General features: G+C 38.1%; 1 protein-coding gene across 2 annotated transcripts in view; it reads right to left on the bottom strand.

Moving 5' to 3' along the window:
- The window catches only part of RAD50 (RAD50 double strand break repair protein), a 108,211-nt gene that overhangs the window by 33,336 nt on the left and 59,761 nt on the right, over nt 1–15,114 (bottom strand). For both annotated transcript variants that reach the window (XM_044947875.2, XM_006046046.4), the window contains 7 exons: nt 14,732–14,969; nt 8,426–8,615; nt 5,927–6,053; nt 5,093–5,286; nt 2,759–2,869; nt 2,217–2,309; nt 2,018–2,131 (listed from right to left, as the gene is read on the bottom strand). In XM_044947875.2, coding sequence (XP_044803810.1) covers nt 2,018–2,131; nt 2,217–2,309; nt 2,759–2,869; nt 5,093–5,286; nt 5,927–6,053; nt 8,426–8,615; nt 14,732–14,969 — 1,067 coding nt within the window. The remainder of the gene's footprint in view (nt 1–2,017; nt 2,132–2,216; nt 2,310–2,758; nt 2,870–5,092; nt 5,287–5,926; nt 6,054–8,425; nt 8,616–14,731; nt 14,970–15,114) is intronic.

Here is a 15,114-nt window from a genome sequence, read left to right as displayed (position 1 = left end):
TTACCATTTATTTTTATGAATTTATATAGCATTTATTAGATGGCAGAGATTCGATTTACCTCTGACTGATACTCATATGGGAAGGACTGATGTTGAAGCTGAAACTCCAATACTTTGGCCACCTGATGCGAAGGGCTGACTCATTTGAAAAGACCCTGATGCTGGGAAAGATTGAGGGCAGGAGGAGAAGGGGACAATAGAGGATGAGATGGTTGTATGGCATCACCGATTCAATGAACATGAGTTTGGGTAAACTCTGGGAGTTGGTAATGGACAGGGAGGCCTGGCATGCTGTGGTTCATTGGGTCACAAAGAGTCGGACACGACTGAGTGACTGAACTGAACTGATATACATATTTAACATTCCTGGCACTATGGCCAGAGAATCTGCACATATGGCTAATCTTTAAAGAGATTTTAACCATTATTTATAACCAAGTGTTTAAAGCATTCAAACATCAAATTTTGTTCAAAACAGCAAGAACAGAGAAATGGTCTAGTTTTTAAAGATATTAACCATCATGTTCATATAAGACATGTTGAAAATTATTTTCTCAATGTGATTTTAATTATACAGTAGAAATTAATTTCTTTAATAGAGAAAGCAAATAAAGGAATCAAATGAAAAACATATAGTCTACTTACAACATTTAAGAATAATATAGAGAAGTGAGACTGACAATTGTCAGCAGGGGAGGGAGACTTTTATGTTTTTATGTTTAAATTTTTACCAAGGAAAACAAAAAAGGAAAGAAGAAATCACAATGTTATTAGAATTGCTTTTCTCAGGGAACCCTCCTACCCTGTTGGTGGGACTATAAATTGGTGCAGCCACTGTGGAAAAATGGTATGGAGGTTCCTCAGAAAATTGAAAACAATTACCATATGAACCAGCAATTCCACTCCTGGGCATACATCCAGATGAAATTATAATTCAAAAAGATACATGCAGCCCCACATTCACAGCAGCACTATTCACAATAGCCAAGACATGGAAGTAACCTAAATGTCCACTGACAAATGAATTAAAGATGTGGTACATACATATGGAGTATTACTCAGCCATTAAAAAGAATGAAATAACTCTATTTGCAGCAACATGGATGCCACTAAAGATTACACTACATGAAGTCAGAAAAACAAAGACAAATACCATATGATATCATTTATATAGAGAATCTAAAATATGATACAAATGAACCTATGGTGGCACAGTGGTAAAGAATCCACCTGCCACTGCAGGAGATGCAAGAGACGCGGGTTCAATCCCTGGGTCAGAAAAACCCCCTGGAGAAGGAAATGGTAACCCACTCCAGTATTCTTGCCTGAGAAATCCCATGGACAGAGGAGCCTGGTGGGCTACATTCCATGGGGTCACAAAGAGTCAGACACGATTGAGCACGCATGCACACACATGAAACAGAATCATGGACACAGAAAGAAGACTAGTGGTTGCCAATGGGGAGGGATGTGAGAGAGGCTGGGGACTGGGAATTGGGATTAGCAGATGCAAACTGCAAGATAGAGAATGGATAAACAACAAAGGCCTACTGTACAGCACAGGGAACTACATCACTATCCTGTGATAAACCATAATGGAAAAGAATATGAAAAAGAGTGTGTATGTAATACATAACTGAGTCACGTCACTGTACAGCAGTAACTGACACAACACTGTAATCCAAATATACTTCAATAAAAAAAAAGAATACAATCAGAAAACAAATGTTATGCTCAAAAGAATCACAATAACTTAAGTTACATCAAGTGTACTTTTGTAAAATTTCATTTTACAAATAAAAATATGTCTCTTTTTATAGTGCCACAGGAAAATTTGCTTTGTCTCTCAATAACGTAAAAGAGAAACATACTTTTTATATAAATATATACATAAGAATTGCTTTTCCCTACTGTTTTCATATCTATCAATGCAAGTATTGAAGAGTAAAAAATAAAAAAGGTAAGAATGTTACTGGTATAAAAACCACCATAAATCATCAGCAAAAAAAGGACTTACCTTCTGTGTATCAATATCTTGTCTCATGATTCCCATTTCCTTATTAATCTTTTCTTTGTGTTTATCGCATTCACTTAGTTGAGCTATTACTTTATTAAGTTCAGTTTCTTTTTGCTACAAAAGAAAATTTCTTAAGCACAAGAAATAAAAATATAAACAAATCATTTTAAATTATATTCAATTAAGTAGTTTTAGTTACCTTCTTATAGTCATCTTTTCCATCTTGAATATAATTCTCAATGTCTTTCATGTAACTGTGAATATTTTTAACCTTCTCTTTGATTTCATTTATCTGTAGAAAAATGTCTATTAAATATTGGGAGTAGGCATTTAGGAAGATTTATTTCCAAGGAATATCTTATATTAAGGTAACAAAAACGTAACAGGAGCATACAGTGAAACATGGGCTTGGAAGTTAGAAACACTGGGTTCCAGTTTCCATCACTGACACATTTTATCTCAAATCAAATTTTATGACCTCCCTTTATTACCTATGGGATTAGATTAAAAGCTCTCAATTCTCAAATTTCTATTAATAGTTCAAATCAAGAAGCAAAATAATACAAAAAAAGTAAAATAATTTACAATTAATCCTTATTTAAAAAAGATTATGTCACAAATATTATGTCACAAATGTCATTTTATCATGCTTTTAATTTCATGTGAAATATTAGTGTCCAACTTGGTGCTTTTAATATAATAATTAAAAAAAATGTTTTTGATAAATAAACAAAATCTTACTTTATCTTGTGCTATTTTGTGGCTGGTATTTTTTTTGTTGATTAATTCTTCTTTCTCCTGCTGAAATTTTTCCAGTGTTGTTTCCAAAGGGCTTAGTTGCTCTTTAGCATCCTAAAGATATAAAAAATATAAGACCTTATATAATAGCATTACATTATCATATTTCACACTTCATAGTTATAATAAAACCACTTTCTATGTACCAGGCTTTAAAAATCATTTAAAAGATTAAATCATTCATTTGCTCCTTTCAACAACCCTATGAGAAAAGTACCATTATTTTCATGCTAAACTTCAGACGAGCACAGAAATGATTTGTCCAGGGTCCCCCAAACCAGTAAACGAAGGAGCCAGGATTCAAATCTCATTCAACTCCAGAGTCACTCTTTTAGCCACTATGCTATACTGTGTCCAGCAAGTATATATGCTATACTGACTTCTTTTTTCTTTTCAAAATTTTAATTTTGTCTTGGGGTATAGCCAATTAACATTGTGACAGTTTCAGATGAACAGGGAAGGGACTGAGCCATACATATACATGTATCCATTCTCCCCCAAACTCCTCTCCTATCCAGGCTGCCATATAACATCGAGCAGAGTTCTATGTGCTACACAGTAGGTCCTTGCTGGTAACCCATTTTAAATACAGTGGTGTGTACATGTATATCCCAAACTCTCTAATTATCCCTTTCCCTCATCCCTCCCCAGCCCGGCAACCATACGTTCTTTCTCTAAGTCTGTGAGTCTCCTGTTTTGTAAGTTCATTTGTATCATTTCTTTTTAGATCACTGACTTGATTCTTAATCTACGCTATGTGCTTCCAATTATATGAGCATGTGGCTTCAGGTATACATTTTCCTGAGTTTGTAGGGGTCCATATCAGCTCTGTGTAACTGAAGAATAGGAAAGCTCTTTCAGTTCAGTTCTTTCTTTTACAGATGGAAATATGATCATGAAGGAACTTTTGACATTAAGCTTAGCTTGCTGAAGCTAAGTAGATATTTTATGGTAATTTTAAACCATACTAGTACATTGATGTAGGTGTGTCCGGACTTATTTTGGAAAGAAAGGGGTTTTCAAAAAAACTATTTTAATCAGAAGTCCACATCATTTGGCCTTGCAACATCTCTATAGCATAATATAATAACCAGTGTTCAAAACCCTGATCCTCAAAAGATCCTGAAGTACCTAGTGAATTCATAAAGGTAGAAACAATTGTTCAGAATTAGTTCAGTTGTGGTATATTTTATATTAGGAAGTGGTTAGGTATGGTAGGAAGTCAAATGTTTTACATATCATAAGATATATACCAGTAAATTAACTCTGTCTCCTTCTGACTGTATGAACTTGGACAAATCATGGGATATCTCCAAGTCTCAACTTCTTTTTCTATAAGAAGGAAATTTTGTCACATTTATCAAAATGATACACTGAATGCAAAATGAGATACAACAGTTTAAATGTCACAATGTTTATTTTTTATAAAAAATAAAAAAGAAAGGTAGTACTACTATTTATACTATACTCTAAACCTCTGATATTCTGTAATCTAAAACTACTTAAGAAACATTTATAGTAACAACAGATTCAGTAATATACTTAGTTCTTACTGAATGTGCATGGTTATAAACCTAGATAAGACTATTTTTTATAAAACTGTTCAAAAATTTAATTGGCTGAGTCTTAGGTTTGATTGGGGGCTTCCCTGGTGGTTCAGCTGGTAAAGAATCCACCTGCAACACAGGAGATCTGGCTTCGATCCCTGGGTTGGGAAGATACCCTGGAGAAGGGAACAGCTACCCACTCCAGTATTCTGGCCTGGAGAATTCCACGGACTGTAGAGTCCGTGGGGTCGCTAAGAGTCGGACGTGACCAAGCGACTCTCACTTTTTACTTAGGTTTGATTAAACTAGATGAGGGAGGCCAATTAGGTTCCATTCCATATGTCAACTCAGTGCCTGCTGATTGTAGTGGGAAGTACGCTGAAATTACATCTGGAATCAAAGAAGAGTGCTATGTCTGAGAGGCAGTGGCTGCCATCCATGTAGGATTTTTAGATAAGACAAATCTCCAGTACAAGTAGGAATCCTTATATGGAGTTAGCAGCCACCACCAGACCACCCCCAGTAATAGGAAGTTTACTACTTAACCAGGCAGCCAGTTCTTTCTTATTATGGCCAGTAAATCTTCTAGAAGTCTTTTCCTATTAGTACAAGTTCTGTATACCATTCTGATTTGATTCTCACAATAACCATATTTTGGCCATTGTCCCAAAAAGAGCATTTCATATATCTGAACTAATTTTAAAAAACAAATATATATGAATGTTCTTACCTTTATTTCTCTGTGTAAGGACTGAACTTCAGTGGATAATTCCACAGTCTGTTCCTCTAGCTGCTGACGACGTTGTAAATTAGTGGATATCTGAAGTTTCTCTGATTTAAGTTCATTTGTTGTGCTTTTTAGGTGTTGAATCTGTTCCTGCTGGTCCTGCATAAGCTTACGGTTCAATTCTATCTTACTAGAAACTGCATGAGAACACATCCACACAGTGATTAGTGGAAGGGCACAGAAAATACTACAAGTAACATCTTTCCCGTTTATAGGTCTGTGGCATTCACAAAGGCTGAGCTTCTGTGGATTCCACCCACTGCAAGAAAAATGCCAGAACAATCTATCCAGCTCCCAAACCCGCCTGCTGCCCCAACAGCCATGGGTGAGCTCACAGGACAGGTATGACTGAGAGAAAGAACAGCTTATCTATTATTTGGGCTTTCCTTGTGGCTCAGCTGGTAAAGAATCCGCCTACAATGCAGGAGACCTGGGTTCAATCGCTGGGTTGGGAATATCCCCTGGAGAAGGGAAAGGCTACCCACTCCAGTATTCTGGCCTGGAGAAATCCATGGACTCTATAGTCCATGTGGTCACAAAGAGCTGGACATGACTGAGCGACTTTTACTTTCCATCTATTACTAATTATTCAAAAGTTCCTATTATTCAAAGTCTGTTCTGTACAGAAAGGAAACAAAGAAGTGATGCTTTTGAGAAAAGAAAGTGACTATACCATGGACTGGAAGACTGTTCCTTGTCCACATAATGGTTACAAAATTAGTGGTAAAAACCATATGCTTGGAATGTTGAAGTCTTTATAAAGAAACACACTCTTACCTGTATCTAATTTGTGTTGTTTTTCTTGTTTTTCCTGGTTTACTTGCTGAACACTTCGATCCAAATCTAGTCCTTGGAGTTTAGCTGCTTGCTGTGCGATTTTTCTTTCAACATCTTTTAGTTCCATCTTAAGAATAAATAAAAGTTATTTCCTTTAGGAAATTTATGGCATTATCATTATTCAAAATCTTTAAAAATTAACTGCTTTTAATTACTTTTAAAAATCTAATTTGTAACTGTTCTCAGATGTAATTTTAACAAATTTTAATACAATAAAAATGAAATTATTTTTATGCTTCAGTCAGTCAGTTCAGTTGCTCAGTCGTATCCAACTCTTTGTGACTCCATGGACTGCAGCACGCCAGGCTTCCCTGTCCATCGCTAGTACCTGAAGCTTGCTCAAACTCATGTCCATTGAGTCGGTGATGCCATCCAATCATCTCATCCTCTGTCGTCCCCTTCTTCTACTGCCTTCAATCTTCCCCAGCATCAGGGTCTTTTCCAATGAATCAGTTATTCGCATCAGGTGGCCAAAGTACTGGAGTTTTGGCTTCAGCATCAGTCCTCCCAATAAATATTCAGGACTGATTTCCTTTAAGATTGACTGGTTTAAGCTCCTTGCAGTCCAAGGGACTCTCAAGAGTCTTCTCCAACACCACAGTTCAAAAGCATCAATTTCTCGGCACTCAGCTTTCTTTATAGTTCAACTCTTGCATTCATACATGATTACTGGAAAAACTACAGCTTTGACTATACAGACCTTTGTCAGCAACATAACATCTCTGCTTTTGAATATGCTGTCTAGGTTGGTCATAGCTTTTCTTCCAAGCAGCAAGCGTCTTTTAATTTCAGGCTGCAGTCACCATCTGCAGTGATTTTGGAGCCCAAGAAAATAAGGTCTCTCACTGCTTCTCCATCTATTAGCCATGAAGTGATTGGACCGGATGCCATGATCTTAGTTTTTTGTATGTTGAGTTTTAAGCCAGCTTTTTCACTCTCCTCTTTCACTTTCATCAAGAGGCTCTTTAGTTCTTCTTCACTTTCTGCCATAAGGGTGGTGTCATATGCTTATCTGAGGTTATTGATATTTCTCCTGGCAATCTTGATTCCAGCTTGTGCTTCATAGAGCCTGGAATTTCTCATGATGTAATCTGCATATAAGTTAAATAACAGGGTGACAGTATACAACCTTGACGTACTCCTTTCCCAATTTGGAACCAGTCCATTGTTCCATGGCCAATTCTAACTGTTGCTTCTTGACCTGCATACAGATTTCTCAGAAGGCAGGTAAGATGATCTGGTATTCCCATCTCTTTCAGAATTTTCCACAGTTTGTTGTGATCCACACAGTCAAAGGCTTTGGTGTAATCAATAAAGCAGAAATAGATGTTTTTCTGGAATTCTCTTGCTTTTTTGATGATCCAACGGATGTTGGCAATTTGATCTCTGGTTCCTTTGCCTTTTCTAAATCCAGCTTGAACATCTTGAAGTACAGGGTTCAGGTACTGTTGAAGCCTGGCTTGGAGAATCTTGAGCATGACTTTGCTAGCAGGTGAGATGAGTGCAACTGTGCGGTAGTTTGAGCATTCTTTGGCATTGCCTTTCTTTGGGGTTGGAATGAAAACTGATCTTTCCCAGTCCTGTGGCCACTTCTGAGTTTTCCAAATTTGTTGGCATATTAAATGCAGCACTTTCACAGAATCATCTTTTAGGATTTGAAATAGCTCAACTGGAATTCCATCATCTCCACTAGTTTTGTCCCTAGTGAAGCTTTCTAAGGCCCACTTGACTTCACATTCCAGGATGTCTGGCTCTAGGTGAGTGATCATACCATTTTCATTATCTGGCTCATGAAGATCTTTTTTGTATACTTCTTCTGTGTGTTCTTGACACCTCTTCTTAATATCTTCTGCTTCTGTTAGGTCCACACCATTTCTGTCCATTATTGTGCCCATCTCTGCATGAAATGTTCCCTTGGTATCTCTAATTTTCTTGAAGAGCTCTCTAGTCTCTTAATTTTATGCTTAAGTTAATTTAAATGATGAAAATAAAGGCACCTTCCCAGGTGGCTCAGTGGTAAAGAATCTGCCTGCCAATGCAGGAAACAAGAGACGTGGGTCTGATCCCTGGGTCAGGAAGATCTGTGGAGAAGGAAATGGCAATCCACTCCAGTATTCTTGCCTGAAAAAATTCCCATGGAGAGAGGAATCTGGTGTGCTACAGTCCATGAGGCCACAATGAGTCAGACCCAACTGAGGATGCAAATTAAAGGAAGCAGACTAAAAAAGAAAAATAAACATAATTCTCCTAACTTATGGATAAAAAGAACTAAACTCAGAAATGTAAGTTAAGCAGTTACTCCCTGAAACTACCTGAAATTCAGAATACGGAACTCTAAACACAATCTGTACCTGAAAACTAGCTACTGAAACACTCACACGTCATTTTCAAACCACCATGAAACAAGTTTTATTCTGCGTTAAACTGCAGTAACTGTACCTGGAGCCTCTCCATAATTGTAACATCTGTCAGACACACTTTAGCACTTTCTTCCTCTGGTATAATTGCACCCAAGAGTGTTTCCTGTTCTTCTATGTCATTCTTGAGGCGCTGTATGTCTCTGTTCACATTCTGCAGTTTGTTTCTTAATTCCGGTATTTCCTTCTCCTTCAAATCAATTATGCTTTGCCTTCACAGAAAACACAATTAAAAATAAGCAATGTAATGTTTCTTCATAAGGAAATGGAGATTACATATTTTTTTGGCAAGAATACCATAGAAGTGATGTTGTATCCTTCTCAGGGCATCTTTAGTGGGCACATGATGTCAGTATGTAACTCTTACTTAGAAAAGACAGTGTCAGCCAGATTTATCCACTGTAAAGTTACTATTTTTCTCTATGTAATCAATAAATATCTAGGAGAAATACACTAAGACAATGTAAACATTCTGTTTTTCCTCAAACCTTTGTCCACTGATTTTAGTACCTATTGAGAGATCTTCATAGCAACAATTTTACCATGCTGTCTGCTAAATAGAAAGATATTTTACAAATTACCAGACCATACTCATCAGAAGTGTCAAGATCATGAAAGACAAAGAAAGAACTATGGTAGACCACACAAGAGCCTAAGGACAAATATTAATATCAAGGATAATACATGCAATGTGGAGATCCTAAGTTGGATCCTGAAATAGAAAAGGGATATTAACAGAAAGACTGCTAAAATTCAAATGTGGTTTGTAGTTTAATAGAATTATACCAAAGTTAATTTCTTGACTTTGATAGCCATATTATGGTAACATAAATTGTGAACATCAGGAGAAACAGAGTGAAGGATACATGTGAACTCTCTGTACTATCTTTGTAAATTTTCTTTAAGTGTAAAATTACAGAATAAAAAGTTTTAAAAGTTTAAGACTTAAAAAAAAAAAACTTTAAACATTAAAAAAATGAAGGATGGAAGAAAAGAGGAAGGAAGGAAGGAAACCATTCAGTCAAATGCTACATGGGTTTATGGTACAAAAGCTGTTGAACCCACTTTACTACTGCTACTCTAGCTGATGAGTTATCACCCCCATGGCAGGTACTGGCCCCAAACCTGTTTTTGTTGATACCTCGGAAACAACAACACTTGTATTTAATCTGAAAAATAAAAAGCTATTAAGCTTATTTCAGAAAAGTTTTAAATTCTTAATCAAAATCAAATTAGTATGATAAATTAAACTGATTTCTAATGAGAATCTTGTAATAAACTAGAAACTCAAGCATTAGCTATTACACTGTTATTACTTAATGATTTTTTAAGTCCACACTATGACCAAGAAAAGCCAATCAACCAATCTGTGGTGACAAAAGCCCCGTAATCTTTTATATTAGAGCAATGAAAAACTTTCCTGAATAAATATGAACGTATTCAGTTATGAATAAGTCAAGCTCACATTATTTCTTGATGTTATGGAGCATAAGTTTGTCTTAAGTTATGTGCCCACTACCTAAAAAGTGACAAAGTTACAAAAGCCTAATGACAATCAAGCATTCACTTGACTGGGTCATCTTTGTGGAGAACTACAGGCATCCATTAAATTTTAACCCCATTTTTACATCTGCATACACACACATAGACGTGGTCTCTGTAAAAAAAATAGCAGTAACACTATGACCAATAAAGGAGAAGGCAATGGCACTCCACTCCAGTACGCTTGCCTGGATAATCCCTTGGATGGAGGAGCCTGGTAGGCTGCAGTCCATGGGGTCACTAGGAGTCAGACATGACTGAGTGACTTCACTTTCACTTTTCACTTTCATGCATTGGAGAAGGAAATGGCAACCCACTCCAGTGTTCTTGCCTGGAGAATCCCAGGGACGGGGGAGCCTGGTGGGCTGCCGTCTATGGGGTCGCACAGAGTCGGATACGACTGAAGCGACCTAGCAGCAGCAGCAGCATGACCAATAAAAAACAGCAGAAGTAACACTATGACAGTTTCTGGGCCCAGGCCTTAACACATTTGCTCTTAGAATACTTCCTGTGGTAATCTAGCCACTATGCTTCCAAAAGCCCAAGACACAGGTGGAAGCCTCATGAAGGCATTGTGTGTGACAGCCCAGGTAAGCCTGTGCCAACAGTCAGCATCACTGCCGACCATATGAGTGAACCATCTGAATGCCCAGGCCAGCAGAGCCTCAGATGAGCTCCCAGCCAACAGTCAGCATCATCACCAGCCATATGAGTGAACTATACTGAATGTCCAGGCCAGTAGAGCCTTGAAATGACTGCAGCCAACATCTGACTGCAATTGCATGAAATACCCCAAATAAGAACTACTTAGTTAAGCCCAATTATACCACAGAACCACGGAAGATCATAATAAACCATTGTTGTGAGGTACCAAGTTCTGAGGGGGGTTTCTTATGCAGCTATAAACACATGGAACTACAGTTACTACAGTTCTCATTCATTCAGCAAATAGTTACCAAACTTACAAAACACAAAGAGTTATGGAGGCACAACAATGATTAAGATATGTACCTTACTCTGACAAGGGGAGCTGTGTTGGCAAGGGTCCTAAAATAATACAGTGTTCATTTCTGCTCTTCATAATTTATCAGTTTGACACAGAACTACATGTACTTTCTACCAACTTCTAATTTTATCTTTCACTTGATGTCTTTCTTTTTAAGATCCTGCCTTATTCCTTTTCATTCTCAAATTATTGCTTTTGTCTTGATACAACATGCTCTCTGTAGCCCCTAATGATCTGGTTTTTATTCTTGATGATTATATTAGTTATCTATCGCTACATAACACAACACCCCAAAACTTAGCAGCTTAAAACACAATAGCACTTATTTCCCACAGATAGGAGGATTAGCTACTATCTGGGTATTTTTGACTCAGGGTGTGTTACAGAAGGTGCGGTCAAGCTGTGAGCTGCAGTCATCTGAAGGTATTACTGCTGGAGAATCTGCTTCCAAATGGTACATTCACTCATGTGGTTGTTCAAAAGCCTCAGGTCCTCACCAAGTGGGTCCCTCCAAAGGGCTGCTCACAACACAGCAGCTGGCTTCCCCCAGATCCAAGAGAAAGAAAAGGAGAGCAGGAAGCTATAGTGTCTTCTATAATCTGATCCTCGAAGGAATATGTGATCACTTCTGTTGTATTTTACTGGTTACACATCCTGGAACCCATCCTGGAACATGAGGGACAACCATGCAAGAATGTGAATGCCAGGAGGCAAGGATCGCTGGGGACCATCTTACAGGCTGGCTACCACAAAGCACATCTTCTTGCATCTTTCCTTCGCCTTTCCCTTGCACTCCTCTTCAGTTTTCCAAGTCAACATATCCTCCTTATTTTTTGCTTTTAGAGTTTTTCTCACTTTAATCTATTCAATGTAGGCTTTACAAATAGCTGTGAAAAGAAGAGAAGTGAAAAGCAAAGGAGAAAAGGAAAGATACAAGCATCTGAATGCAGAGTTCCAAAGAATAGCAAGGAGAGATAAGAAAGCCTTCCTCAGTGATCAATGCAAAAAAATAGAGGAAAACAACAGAATGGGAAAGACTAGGGATCTCTTCAAGAAAATTAGAGATACCAAGAGAACACTTCATGCAAAGATGGGCTCGATAAAGGACAGAAATGGTATGGACCTAACAGAAGTAGAAGATATTAAGAAGAGGTGTCAAGAATACACAGAAGAACTGTACAAAAAAGATCTTCATGACCCAAATAATCACGATAGTGTGATCACTCACCTAGAGCCAGACATCCTGGAATGTGAAGTCAAGTGGGCCTTAGAAAGCATCACTAGAACACAGCTAGTGGAGGTGATGGAATTCCAGTTGAGCTGTTTCAAATCCTGAAAGAGGATGCTGTGAAAGTGCTGTACTCAATATGCCAGCAAATTTGGAAAACTCAGCAGTGGCCACAGGACTGGAAAGGTCAGCTTTCATTCCAACCCCAAAGAAAGGCAATGCCAAAGAATGCTCAAACTACCGCACAACTTCACTCATCTCACACGCTAGTAAAGTAATGCTCAAAATTCTCCAATCCAGGCTTCAGCATTACGTGAACTGTGAACTTCCAGATGTTCAAGCTGGTTTTAGAAAAGGCAGAGGAACCAGAGATCAAATTGCCAACATTTGCTGGATCATCGAAAAAAGCAAGAGAGTTCCAGAAAAACATCTATTTCTGCTTTATTGACTATGCCAAAGCCTTTGACTACATGGATCACAATAAACTGTGGAAAATTCTGAAAGTGATGGGAATACCAGACCACCTGACCTGCCGCTTGAGAAGCCTACATGCAGGTCAGGAAGCAACAGTTAGAACTGGACATGGAACAACAGACTGGCTCCAAATAGGAAAAGGAGTAAGTCAAGGCTGTATATTGTCACCCTGCTTATTTAACTTATATGCAGAGTACATCATGAGAAATGCTGGGCTGGAAGAAGCACAAGCTGGAATCAAGATTGCCGGGAGAAATATCAATAACTTCAGATATGCAGATGACACCACCCTTATGGCAGAAAGTGAAGGAACTAAAAAGCCTCTTGATGAAAGTGAAAGAGGAGAGTAAAAAAGTTGGCTTAAAGCTCAACATTCAAAAAACGAAGATCATGGCATCTGGTCCCATCACGTCACAGGAAATAGATGGGGAAACAGTGGAAACAGTGGCAGACTTTATTTTTGAGGGCTCCAAAATCATTGTAGATGGTGATTGCAGCCATGAAATTAAAAGACACTTACTCCTTGGAAAGAAAGTTATAGCCAACCTAGAGAGCATATTCAAAAGCAGAGACATTACTTTGCCAACAAAGGTCCATCTAGTCAAGGCTATGGTTTTTCCAGTGGTCATGTACGGATGTGAGAGTTGGACTGTGAAGAAAGCTGAGCACTGAAGAATTGATGCTTTTGAACTGTGGTGTTGGAGAAGACTCTTGAGAATCCCTTGGACTGCAAGGAGATCCAACCAGTCCATTCTAAAGGAGATCAGTCCTGGGTGTTCTTTGGAAGGACTGATGCTAAAGCTGAAAACTCCAATACTTTGACCACCTCACGCGAAGAGCTGACTCGTTGGAAAAGACTCTGATGCTGGGAGGGATTGGGGGCAGGAGGAGAAGGGGACGACAGAGGATGAGATGGCTGGATGGCATCACCGACTCAATGGACATGAGTTTGAGTGAACTCCAGGAGTTGGCGATGGACAGGGAGGCCTGGCGTGCTGCAATTTATGGGGTTGCAAAGAGTAGGACATGACTGGGCAACTGAATTGAACTGAACATTAGATTAATTTTCCTAAAACACATTTTTCAATAAATCCCTGAGGATGGCTCCCCATCACCTAAAAGACAGAGGTGTAACTAGGAATGAACATAATGCAGCTCTGTCTTCCCTACTTATGGGAATCAGTCACTACAAACAGGTTCTCAAACTCCAGATAATGTTTCTGCTGCAGCACATGTCTCAGTCTTCCCTGTCCTTTATATACACTGGTCTAATTTCCCTCTTCCCTTTCCTTCTCTTAAATGAGTCAAATCTATTTTTCTATGCTTTACAGTCTTCCTTCCCTCAAAATTCTGTAGTCCACTGGCTTCTTTCTTCCTAACTAATGTATTTGTTTGAACCAATTAAGTTCTTTATCAAGTCTAACTTTCTAAATCTAATTCTGAGAGCTTTTTTCCTTACAAAGATCATCAGCTCCATGAAGGTCATGTCTTATTGGTCTCTGTGACCATTTTTGTGCTCTATGTTCTGGGAAATACCAAGGCAATCTTCACATACTTTCTGACTTGATTTTATCTATAAATAGACCATCATCTGGATTTCTTATAGAAGAGAGGGAAAAATAAACAACAGAAATCATCTATAATTCATTCTTTCTGGAAATGAGAAAAACCATAAGTATAGTTTAAAATTCGTCTCTCAAGGGGGGGCTTTCCAGTACTTTAATTCTTCTGCTGGGTTTAGAAAGTGACATGTCAGCAAATAGTCTGAAAATTTAGATTTAAAAATTTCTGCCCTCAACCCAAGTCTCAGGAATGAAACTCACACACACACTCACACAGAGTAAAGAATGTACCACCATCCTGTGAGTAGTTTAAGAAACAAACTTATTTTGAAACAAAACAATTCTTTCTTATCACATAAATTAACACGAGAATAACATTCCGGCTTAGATTCCCGACTTTAACCTTTATTCATTCAACTCTTGCTTACTGAATACCCACCCTATGCTAGGAGGTAGATAGGTTATCTCTTACAGTGCTGCTATGCAGGCACGGTAACAGGAAATTGCTATTCTCACCTCATGGGCACCAGTCCCAGCATTTCATCACGCCGCTTTTCTTTTTTCTTTAACTCTGATTCTGTCGACTTGAGCTTATCTGGAGCAAGCCTCAGCTTGGACTGCAAATCACTGATGACTTCTTGTAATTCAGCTTCTGTCTGAAAACCTCTCTGACAGACAGGGCAACACGACTGGTTTTCATCCGTCAGCTGAGTAATGAATTGGGAATAAACTGCTGTAGCTCCGGCCAACATGGCTATTTAAAAAACATATATATATATATATATATTCTCAGTGAGATGCATATAAAATATGGTTTTAATATATTTCTATCCTTTTCTGTAAATACATGATAGTCTTCTTGCTTTATAAACACACTATGAAAGAAATAAAAATTCTGA

This window comes from Bubalus bubalis, chromosome 9, assembly GCF_019923935.1.
Source record: "Bubalus bubalis isolate 160015118507 breed Murrah chromosome 9, NDDB_SH_1, whole genome shotgun sequence".
Classification (NCBI taxonomy): Eukaryota; Metazoa; Chordata; class Mammalia; order Artiodactyla; family Bovidae; genus Bubalus; species Bubalus bubalis.
This window is presented reverse-complemented; position numbering and strand designations above follow the sequence as displayed.